At 49.0% G+C, this 11583-nt stretch overlaps 1 protein-coding gene across 1 annotated transcript in view; it reads right to left on the reverse strand.

Annotated features, from left to right (window-relative positions):
• Window positions 1-5679: 5679 nt before the first annotated feature.
• Window positions 5680-11583, reverse strand: part of B4GALT5 (UDP-Gal:betaGlcNAc beta 1,4- galactosyltransferase, polypeptide 5) — a gene marked incomplete at its 5' end in the record, with an annotated part of 10756 nt that continues 4852 nt past the window's right edge. Inside the window, 6 exons of the mRNA XM_010189017.1 lie at window positions 5680-5988; window positions 8048-8149; window positions 8666-8788; window positions 9015-9202; window positions 10007-10123; window positions 10815-10939. Of these exons, the coding sequence (XP_010187319.1) occupies window positions 5841-5988; window positions 8048-8149; window positions 8666-8788; window positions 9015-9202; window positions 10007-10123; window positions 10815-10939 (803 nt within the window). The remainder of the gene's footprint in view (window positions 5989-8047; window positions 8150-8665; window positions 8789-9014; window positions 9203-10006; window positions 10124-10814; window positions 10940-11583) is intronic.

Below are 11583 nucleotides of genomic sequence, written 5' to 3' on the forward strand. Positions count from 1 at the left end.
GTTTGCTCTTGCTTCACCCAGATGATACCAGATGAGTTATTAGGTTTTCCCCTTTTTGCTGTTTTCTTATCCAAAAGAAATTTGGCAGGCATGCAATACCGTCAGTGGTGGTGGAGCCAGGATGTGGCCCGATGCCTGTAGCCCTGTTCATCGCTCGCCAAACAACTCAGCCTGTGAGCCCACTGAACGTCCCTCCAGCAGCCAGCCCCTGGGTCTGGGGGATCTCCTCTCCTGGGGGAGCTCAGGAGGGTGCTGGCACAGCCCAGAGGAGCCCCAAATCCCTGGAGGGACAGCACAGAGGCTCCTCACTCTGGTGGGCACTGCTGGGGGAACAATAGAGTGCAGGGTGGGCACAGGTAGGGTAGGCAAAGGGGGGACCTGGGGCAGTGGGAGACGAGACGCTAAGGGCAGGCAGCAGCACAGCAGAGGTGGCCATGGGGCTGAGATATAGATACTGATTGTGGGAGAGGAGCAGGAGCTGCTGGCTGCTTTCAGAGGCAAGGGTTTTTTGGGAAGTCCTCCCCAGCACGATTAAGGGCAGCTGCCTGAGAGTCACAGTTAATCCTCCATGACCTTGCCACTCCTGTTCTCTTCTCCTTTTGCCTCTTGACTACCAAGAGACCTTCTTAAATAACAGTCAATATTGTCCTACTGCTCACCCAAGGGAAGAATGAATATCCAGGGACACCCTGCCCTTCCCATGGGGAGCATGCCCAGAGCAGCAAACCCAGGGGCTCGGGGGGCCAGCAGGACCCCCCAGCTGTGCCAGGGGGGACAGCACCTTTCCCTCTGTAGGGGGAGAGAGGCCAACCCAAGAGCAACAGCACATCCACAGGCAGCTCTGTGGTGGCTGTGACTCACGGCATTGACTCCCAACCCACCCACTCCCAGGAGGAAATTAGTAACCCTAACGGGAAAGAAAACTGCCGCAACCAGGAACTTTTAACCTAAAAAAAAAATTTATCTAGTGCTGGAGGAGTCTCTGAAGCCATACTAAGGCTTCACCAAGGGTGTCACCTTGTGCAAGAGCATGGCTAAAACCAGGACACCTGCCAATGCCACAGGCTAGCAGCGGGGCTGTGCCACCAGCCGCTGGGCAGACAGCCCAGCCCTGTCCGGCTTGAGCAGATCCTGATGGCACTCACCAGCCCCTTTCATGATGGCTGGAGTAACTCATCTCCACTTGCCCAGCCAGAGGGGCCACATCGCTTTCCTGGCCCTGTCTTCAGTTACATTGTCACAGCCACCCTCGTCTGGTGCCTATAGAGAGCTGTGTCTCACAGGAAAAGTTTGTCCTGCACAAATTTATTTGGGAAAAAAGTCATTACAGTTTATATCTAATATCAGATATTAGAAAAAGCTTGATTTCTAAAGCAGGTGCTCTGAAGGGGAAGGGGCGCAGATGCAAAGCATCCTGAGCCTCACGATTCTACCTCATGGCCATTGCAGTGCAGGGACCAGCACCCCTGCCTCTCCCCAGCCCGCTGCTGTGCCTATGCTCACATCTCCCATGTGCTGTGGCTGGGGTATGCCATAAAAGCAAATGGGAACAGGAGGGAAACTCTGCCCCATGCTCCTGCCCAGCCTTTCCACCAGCTCCCAAGCAGGGCAGCCCCCAGGCAGGCACGGATGCCTCACAGCTGCATGCCCAGGGATGTGAGTGCCTCCAGCTGCCAGCCAAGGCCATCCCGGGCAGGCTTATTGTGCTACACGGAGATGAAGGGGAGAAAGGAACAGGAGAAAACCCTTTGCTTTGGTGGTTGGATTTTTTATGCACTCTGCAGGAAAGCTTAAGGATTTTGTAGTGCTGAAGGCTGAGCTGTTTTCCAGCCTGAGTGGGGAGCACTCTTCCCCACAGGCATGGGCTGCTATGGAGGAAAGCCTTGTCTCTGCGGCTGCTGGCTGGCAGCAGTGGCTGTGATGGAACTGGACTGCCATGCCAGACCCTCACAGGGCTCCTCTCCTTGGCAGCCTCCCAGCACAGCCCAGGCAGAAGAGGGTTTGCTCTCAGCTCTTCTTTTTGCAGCTGGCCCCGGTGAGGGGGTCCCACACACAGACCCAGGACACAGGCCAGAGGCTTCCCTACCCTTCTCGGTTTTCCTGTACAGGGGCAACCCCAAATTTCTACATATGCATTCATCTCCTCCAGCCCCAGCCCAGCCACTGCAGGGGTGGTGCAGGTGATGAAACCCCCACAGCCAGGGTAGCTGTGGAGGAACAGGGCCCCTAAACTGTGACCTGGAACTCCCACCAGTGCATGGCCAGGAGCAGGCAGGGCCATCGTCCCTGGGGGGTTGGCAGCTGCTGGAAGGAGCCTGCCACCCCCCAGGCTCCAGTCAAGCGCTGTGGGTGGGAGGAAGCTTCCCAGAAGACAGAGAGCTAAATAAAGGCAAGGCCTGGAACAACACAGGGCTGCCAGCTATTTATTCTAGCATGCCTGTATGCTGGAGATATTTTAAAGCTGCTGCAAAGAAGCTTGTCTGTCTGCCTGGTTTTTTTAATAAAAAAATCTAATTATCAACACTCGCCATTGACATCTCCAAGCCTTACACCACCTTCAGCCAAGTATCTTCCTAAACCCACTTGCCCCAAAGCAGCCAGTCCCTCCATCAGTACAATACTGAAGCAGACGCTTGGAAAAAAGGCTTTAGCATATAGAGACAGTAAGAGCTTGGGGAGCAGCCCCATCCTGCACTTGGTTTACTTCTGGCCACCCCTAATGAGAAATTTCTTACCAGCTTTTAGCATCCAGGGCTAACCCTTCTCCACTCATCAACTGTACTCTCATAAGCACTTACCCCTCTGGGCTTACAGATCTCACCTCCTATAAAAAAACAGCACACCCTGACCTCCTATAAAAAAGCAACCACTGCAATCTTTGTTCTTGAATGTGTATTTTTTACTGAAAAAATCATTCATAAATTAACAAATACAAAAATGTACAAACACATGGGTAAATAAATGTAATGACACAAAGGATTGCTTTGCTGAGAAGTGTGTGTGTGTGTCTTTTAAAACACTAATCTTCAGTGCAAAAATGCCCCCCTGGTTCCTCTTAAAAACATAACAGTAAGCTCAAAAGCCATGAGGATGGAAAGCTACTTTAGAGTTTAAAGCCACTTCTGATAGTGAGCAACCCAAAGCGCATGGCTGTTCTCAATTGGTACCTCCCTTAGAGAAGCAGAGCTTTACAGATAATGAACTGTCAATAAATAGTTTTGCAAATAAAACCCACATGGCTCATTTAAAAAAAAAAAAAAAAAAAATCAGCATTGAACAGGACCTGCCCTCCAGCAGGGCTGACCGACCGTGTTGACATGGAAGGGGCAAACGAGTGGCCTTATTGAATTTCAGCTGCCAGAATATGTACAAGTTCTCCTTAATACGAGAATTTTTACACCATAACAGCACATGCGCTTGACAGTATGTTTTTAACAGTTACAGTTACTATACAGTATTTGACATAGCTGATAAGATTAACAGTGCACATTTTCAGATATTCCACATTTCAAAAAGGGAAAAAAAATTCAATGTGATTAGAACAAAGGAACTATGAAAGAGGGATGCTGCTGGGGGGGTCGGGGGGTGGACCCTTTTGTACCAACCGCAGAGTGCGTTTTTGAGCAGAGGTAACGGCTTTTTGTTCAACACAAGGTGTGATGGGTGTCAGGTACACATCAAAGGCTGAGGATCCTGACTAAGGTAGTTTAACACCTACTCACACACACATGCACAATTCCTGGGGTAGTGAACTTGGGCTAGTTGAAATACATTCCTTGTTTGAAGCACCATTAAACAAAGATAGATTTCTAGCAAGGTCTCAAGATGAACAAAAAGAGGTGCAGGGCAACACAGGTTCAGCATCTGAAAAAGGGTCCAAGTGAATTAAAGATCGAGATTCAGAAGCAAAAAGTCTTTATTGCTATATGCGCCATAAAAAGCAAATCCTCACCTCTGCCTATAAATAACCGAGTTGAATCCCCTCAGGAAGCAACTTTAAAGCACATGTAAGTTCAAAGACTTTAAACCTAAGTTATAAACTTATCAGCGCTTTTCAAGGGCAGGCGTGCTGTCCTCTCATACCAGCTGATAAAATCTACACAACAAGAACTTGTGTTTTCTAAACTAACATTTTCTGGATACAGGTTAGGAATGCCCTGGGCAGTCACACCCACAACAGATGTGTATGGGGATCATACGTCCACAGAACTGAGAAAACAACGTAAACCATGAGAAGTTAAGGAAACGGAAGGCAAACAACACAATAAAAAGAAAGTTAAAGTACTTCAGAGGTTAAGTATCCACTGTTGTTATGTATAAATACAAATTAAAAATCAAACCTCAATGTATTTACTTTTAAGTCAGAGAGGTCCAGTAAAGTGAGTGTGTGGGTGCTGTGGAAGGACTGGACTGTCAGTGGGGGGAGAGCCTGGAGCCCGGGCCGCCCATGGTGGCCATGGGAAGGAAGGGATGGCAGATGGGAGGGGGCACTCCAGTTTGGATGGGGTGTCGGACCAAACTCTCTGGTTCCTGGTCCTCATGTTTTTGTGAACTTGGTTCATGTGTCCTTCATTTCTCACACTCACCTGCAACCTGCCCCACCAGCTGCCCTTGTGCAAGCGCTGCCAGGTGCCAACAGTGACAACCAAGGGCACTGCCTGGCTCTGACTTACAGCACTTCAGTGTGCTCCTACATTTACACAATAAATACAAACTAAAACCACCTCCTAAACTGTAGCGTCACATTACAGGAGTGACAGCAGGGTGCTGGTGGTCTGGGGCGGGCTTGGTGCGTTGCGGGCAGCTGCACTATCCCAAGGGCAGTGCATGGGCAGGAACAGCCAACCTGGGGCTGTGCTTTCCGCAGCAGCATGGATGAGAGATCTTGAGCAATCCGCCAAGCTCACACTTGTCATCAGTGCGATATACAGCAGCAGGCAAGGGATTTTATTCTGTATGGCTTTTGGATTCATTTGCACATCATGTTACAGAAGTGACAGAAAGGGGAGTGTTTTCCACAATTATTCCCATTTCCTCACTCTCCCTGGAAAAGCCACTTCTGTGATTTCTGGGATGAGTGATGATATGGCTGTATTTCTCATCTGCTACATTGGAAAGTTTAGGGCCCCGTCCTACAGACATTTCTGCATATGCACAGCTTAAATCATGCAAGTAGTCTCACTGGCTTAAAAGGGAACATCTTGCACAAATACAGTGGTGCACACACAAGTGTTTACAGAACTCAGGACTACAATGAGTGACCATATGTAAACCTCTAGCTTGGATTTGAGCCATAGGAGAAAAATAAAAAGGGGCAATTTACACAGCATATTTACACTTACACTTCTTTAAGAAGCGATTCTGTTGTATATACTTCAAGCAGGTCATTTAAAAAACTGCACAGACATAGAAGAACAGTATCAGAAGTCGTTTCATCTCCCACCAGGGCAGTTGCTGACCGAATCGCTCCCGACATTTCCCGTCAGGAAGCCAGAGTCCTTCAGCTGAGCTGCTTCCCAGAGGAGAAAGCGCTACGGAGGCGAGTCCCAGTGCCGAGATTGCTGGAGGAGGAATGTGGAGACGAGAGCAGCAGGTTGAACAGTTGTCCTGAAACCCAGAAAGCAAGTGGCAGAAAAAAAAGAGACTGCTGAGCTTGCTGCACGAGTATCGGGCTGGATTGGTACAGCTAGGGCAATTTGTGCGTGCACTTTCAGCCTTACTCTCCAAAATACTGTGATCCTTCATTAGACAAAGTGTTGCTTGTCCCCGATAACCCTCAGAAAAGAAAGTCTAGCATGGTGCTTTCTTGGTGAAGGGCAGAGCAAAGTTATTTTCTCCTCTTAATATTCAGTCACCAGAGCCAGCTCTGGTGTCAGGTTAACAGTGATGTTCTTATACAAGGCGTCATACGTGACGTTTGGAAAGTAGTTCAAGTTATTGAGGCCATCCAGGGCTTGCCTTTCTTTTGACTTCCTCAGCAAGGCGTACCTGTGCAATGAGAACCAGAGGCCAGAGTCACTTCCACATTGCCCACAGTGTGCTGCAAACTCCACCAGACAGCAAATAAAATGCAAATAAATCAGCCAGTCCCAGCAGCAGCCACAGAACAATGAAGTTCTGAGCCCTTAATAAAGATGACCATCACCTCTTCTATATGCCCAGCAGGTAAACATCCCAGACCTCACAAAATTAGTTCATAATTTGACGAAGAGCAAAATGCTCTCTGTGGCACCAGTGAGCACCCAGCTGTCAAAACAACCCATGATACCTGACCAAAGTCTGTGGGTCCTGATCCTGCGAGGGGGCCGAGTTCAGGGGGCCCTGGCAAGCCCTCGTCAGCCAAAACATACCAGAGAAAAGCAGCTGATGAGTGATACGGTCTCACTCTCTCTTCAATTTTTAAGAAACTGGACCACAACCAAGAGCAGAACTTAAGAGTTTTAGTCTGAGGGATGGGGCGTAAGGAAGTAAAACTAGAAGAATGATGGTCTGGGGAAGGAAACTGCAGCTGGTGCACAAAACCAGCCTCAACCAAATTTAGGGGCAGCATAATGAGATATAAGGGCTAAGATGGGAGGGGGGAAAAAAAAGAAGTAGAAACATCTCTGCAGGACAGGACACTGACTTTCTAGGAGCGTGGCAGCACCAAGGCAACTGGGAGCTGGGCTGAGACCTGAGGACAGAAAAAAGCACCAGGGAAGTGATGTGCCATGAGGAATAACTGGGTCAAAGCAAAGAGGGAAGTGCCAAAACTGGCTTCAAAGAGGCCACAGCATCAGGACACGGGCAGGACACTTAAGTGTCTTGATGAACACTTTTCTTCTCCAGAGTGAAAACTGTTGGGTTTGTTTAGAGGGCTTGACAAAATATGGCTTTTTAGGCCAAACTGGACTTCCCTTTCTCAAGAGTGCAATTAGATAAGCATCTCTCGCTGACTGCATTCTGTCCAACAGAGAAATGAAAACTAAGGGTAAAGATGACATAACTTCAAATGGAAAATATGAGTCTTCTGTAAAAAGAGATGAGCAGAGAGCTCAAATAGTGCTTGCAACATAAACCTTCCTTGCTGGCCCTTCTGCCAGGAACAGCCGGAAGCCCCTCTACAGAGCAGAGCTTGCACTGTCCAGCAGCTCATCACCTACAAGTGTTAATTCCTGCAGTTGTTAATGAAAAAGGTATTTCTCAAGTTTTCTGTGCCATAGTTTTCAGAAGACTCAAATTCCACGAAGGTCCCCTGGCAGCCATTCAACCAACATTTGTAATTACTGAAACAAGACTGGCTCTTGGACAAAGGGGGTTGGAGCATCCCTGGAAAGTTCCAGGGAGAATTTAGCTTTTTGACAAAAAAGGCAAAATGTTCATGCAGTACTTGTGCTCCTTACTTACAGGGGACTGTAAGGGACAGTTACTGCTCCTGATTAATGTCCAAAGCCTCAAAAGAGAGCAAACCCTGAATTCAGAGGCTCTGTACACCCAACCCAGCCTGACGCCAAGGTACAGAAGAAAGGAAAGGGATGAGCTGCTTCACCTCAGTGCTGTGGTGGAAGTGTGCTGGAGCTGCTGCCATCTCCCTGTTTGCACATACCACCATGGGATGAAACCAGAGCGAGGGTCTCCATCCGGTTCAAAACCCTGAACCCTGTCCCTCACTCTCTGCCTTTGCCAGGCTGAGCAACGCCTCCTTAGATCAGGCTCTTCTAGAAACACAGAAGCTTCTCTGACATTTGGCACTAGTCACCCCTTTAAGAACATCCCCCTCAAGATCAAGGGCAACTCTTCATCCTGCCATGCTGACAACCCTCTCTTTTGGATGGCATCCAAGCAGCAACAGCCACAAAGCGAGGACCCCTCAGCATAGGGATGCAGGGTATAAAACACACTGGAGGAATCCAGGCAGCACTCTGCTTCCTTCATCTCCCAGAGTTAGTTTCCTACATGAGTTAGGGCTGTTACTGCCCTCAAATAGCTGCAGGGAGCCTTGAACACAGTACAGACTTTGTGAAGGACTTTAGGTTCCTTAAAAAAAAAATAATGAAAATTTACTTGCCTTCCTAGGAACTGTACTTCTCCCCGATGATGGTGGGGAATTGATTTATATTTCCCTGTGTCTCCTTCTGGTCGAGTCACCAAGTAGCCTGCGTACTGCACTCTGCGTTAGTAAGAGGAGAAAGAAAATAAATAAACAAAATCAACAGTTGCATTTGCTGTGCCGTAAGTACTTGCCAAGACAGCACAGTCAATGTGCTTGGGGCTCCTACAGCAGCTTTGCCTTCCCACCCAGCAGATAAGGTACACAAACCTCCCCCCTCCAGCCCTGGCTCTGGGCACTTCATGCAGCGCTCAGCGCCTCAAGGCTTCAGCTCAGCTGAGATCTGGTTGATCTCAGCAGCATGGGATATTGCGCACAGAGCCAGTAATTTCCCAACCAGTGCCTCGTCTCTCTGTTTGCTTCCAACCTACTCCCTGTGCAGGCTGGAGAGGCCTCTGTTCTCACCCAGCCACTGCAGCTGGCCTGGCTCTTCCCCAGCCCAGGGGAAGCAGGCACAGCAAGCCCAGCACCAGCTGCAGAGGTGACAATGCTTCCCCCTCAGCACATGTAAAGCTTGGCTCACAGAACTGCCATCAGCAGCAGAGTTCAGGGATGCTGGCTGAGCCAAGCCCGTACCTGTTCCAGAGGTCGTCATCTTCACCACCCCAGCCCCAGAAGGCATTTGGGAAACCATTGATCTTCTGAAACTGCTCGACAGTCAGGCCACTCACGCCACCAAAGAACTCGTTGTAAGGGAGCCTAAGCAGGAGAGAAGGGGTTAGGGCAGAGCCCACCAGCACTGCAGCTATCCCACCTTCAATGGGGAAAGCCTGAGCTGTGAGGATACTTTCTTTATTCCCCTCTCAAGTTTATTTTACACAAAGCCCGAGAAGCAAACAGAGATTCATCTTCTGCCTTTTAAAGAAAATAACCTAACCCTGGCTCCTTAGCTGTTATGGTAGTGGGGAGGAAGAACAGTGCTTACAGATACATGTACTTATCCAGCTTGGCTGCAAAGTGCCTCGGCATCTGTCCACACCCATAGTAGTTACGGTCATTCTCTGGTATGTGGTCCACATCGTGAAAGATAAGACAGTCCCAGTCCAAGTCCTTCATTGCTTCCCGAAAGCCAACATTGAAGAGCATGGCACGGTTAAAGGGTTGGTTTCCAGCCTAGGGGAGAGAGTTCCTTCTCAAGGTGGAGCCCTGTGCAGTTCCCAGTCTGCACCTGCATTCTCAGTCTTCTCCAGAAAACTGCAGAGAGCAACCAGCTCCCACATCAGTTGCGCAAAAGGAAATTATGTATTGGAACAGACAGACTAGTAAGATGAACCACAACTTAAATATTCAACCCACTGCACAGAAGTGAAAATAAAGATGCTAAAGTCTTATTACTCAGACACTCAGAAAAAAAAATTGATCAATCATTTCAAGATAGAGCTAAGCATAGAGGTACATTTACAGGGCAGATGAAACCAGACAGCTTAAGTGACAGGTTCATGTATACATCAAATGACAGTCTTATGTTTTATAGTCATGAAAGTCTTGCAGATACTGCCCAGACAAGAAATGCTAACTCTGGTCAGGCTCTTCCTGTGACTAGGGGATGCTCCCTGGAACTAGTATAGAGATAAACAAAAATAACACAGCATTAGTTAAACTGCAAATGCCTGCTTCAAAGTTGTCTCTTTTTAAATATCTTCTCCAATAAAGTGGTTTTTTTTTAAAATATTGATTCTCTGCTTTATTTTTTAGATAAAAACAGTTATTTTTGGGCATGCCTCTCTCCACTTTTATGCAGAATGGGACAACTCAAACATCACAACATAAAGCCCAAAACTTTAAATAATGTGATCTGGCAGGTAGAGAACTCAGGACACAGAACAGAGCTATGCTTGCAGCTTTGGCAGACATGTTTGTAGTGCAGCACATCTGTACCCAACAGCTGCCACCCCAATCACCCCAAGGCTCACTCACTTGTTCCACAACATAAAAGGCGAACTGTAAACGTTGTCGCTGAAGCATGGGAATAAGGTGTCTGAAGAGGACAGGAAGATGCTCGTATCGATTGCGGAATGGGATCAGGATTGCCACCTGATGGGGAGAGGACACAGCTCTTACTTCACTGCACCAGCTACCAACAGACCTCCTGGCTGGGGAGCAAGACTAACTGGTATGGTGTTACAGGAGAAGCAGAAGCACTAAACGTGGCATCTCAGCTCTGTCATGTAGGGCTGACCATCCCAGAACCCTTCTAACCCCCACAGCTTGGATTTCCTATTCACTTTTTGGTGAATTGTTGTTTTCAGGAACTTAAGCGTTAACTTTTGAGTGGGACACGAACAACATCCTCCCTCTCACTGCCTTTGCCCAGTACTGGGGACAGCAAGAGTGGGGCTAGGCAACTGCCACCATGCTGCCCAAAGCCACCTCCCTCTGGGATGGGAGTCCCCAGCAGTGCCTCCTTTCCTCTCTGGGTCACATCCTACCCCAGACAGGGCACAGTGTGAGTGGGAGGCTTGGCAGCTGGGGAGCAGGGAGGCGAGCTCCCTGCCTTAGCAGTCCTTGCAGAAGCTCAGAGCTGACTCATGCATCACTAAAGAATCCCTTGAGCTCACCGTTTTTTCCTCAGGCACTGCAGCCCCGCACTTCAGAGATCCTTGTATTCATTACTCTGGAGCTACAGCACATCAGAGCTGTTCCTGTTAATGTCTTCCCACCACCCACCCAGTACCCTCCGTCTCCCCATGCTCAGCTCAGCAGGATCACAGGGCTCCCAAGTTACCTTCCAGCGAGGCAGGCAATCACTCGGCTTCCAGTGGCCTCCCAGCTTGATGGAAGGGTCTTTTGAGAAGAACTGGTGGATATCCTCCATCGTGATCTCGCTCATATTTACATCGATGGGGCCCTCTGCAGAGACAGCGGGGAGAAGCAGAGGGGGTCAGGAACTGCTGTGGTCCTGGGGAAACTCAGTGTCTGCATATGACAGCTCTGTGCTGCATCCCTGCCTGCTGTCCCCAGTGCTGAATGTGGGCAGCCTCTTCTTTTCCCCAAGTACCAACAAAAACAATAAGGAAGTGCTGCTGGCACAACTTGTAACACCTCCATCTCCTCAGCGGCCAGGCTCTGTTCAGCTTTTGTGGCGACTGTTGAATGCAGCTCTCTATCAGAAACCCACACTGGCTGGGGTAACCCTCTGCTCCTCCATACAGGTTTCCAGCAGACAGAAAACACCACACCTCAGCAGAGAGTGGTTCCCCCCTTTTAGGAAACATTTGTCCTTGGAAGCCCTATTTTCCACCGCAATGTCGCTTTGGTGGAAGCACTTGGTCTGGCTGCAGCTCCCTTTGGGAGGTCCTGCCTGTCTCCCACATTAGCCTCTGCCCAGCTGTACCCAGCACAGCTCAGGGCTGTGACCAGCAGCACTGCTGAGAGGCAACAGAGCCACTCTGCCTCCGCTGTCCCTGGAAAAGGGCTGGCCGAGACTTTTCACCAGCTCCCAGCATACAATTCCTCTTTTGTTTGAATTTGCCAAGCAACGGGCTTCTGCTTCA

This window comes from Mesitornis unicolor, unplaced genomic scaffold (assembly GCF_000695765.1).
Source record: "Mesitornis unicolor isolate BGI_N332 unplaced genomic scaffold, ASM69576v1 scaffold52527, whole genome shotgun sequence".
NCBI classification, from domain to species: Eukaryota; Metazoa; Chordata; class Aves; order Mesitornithiformes; family Mesitornithidae; genus Mesitornis; species Mesitornis unicolor.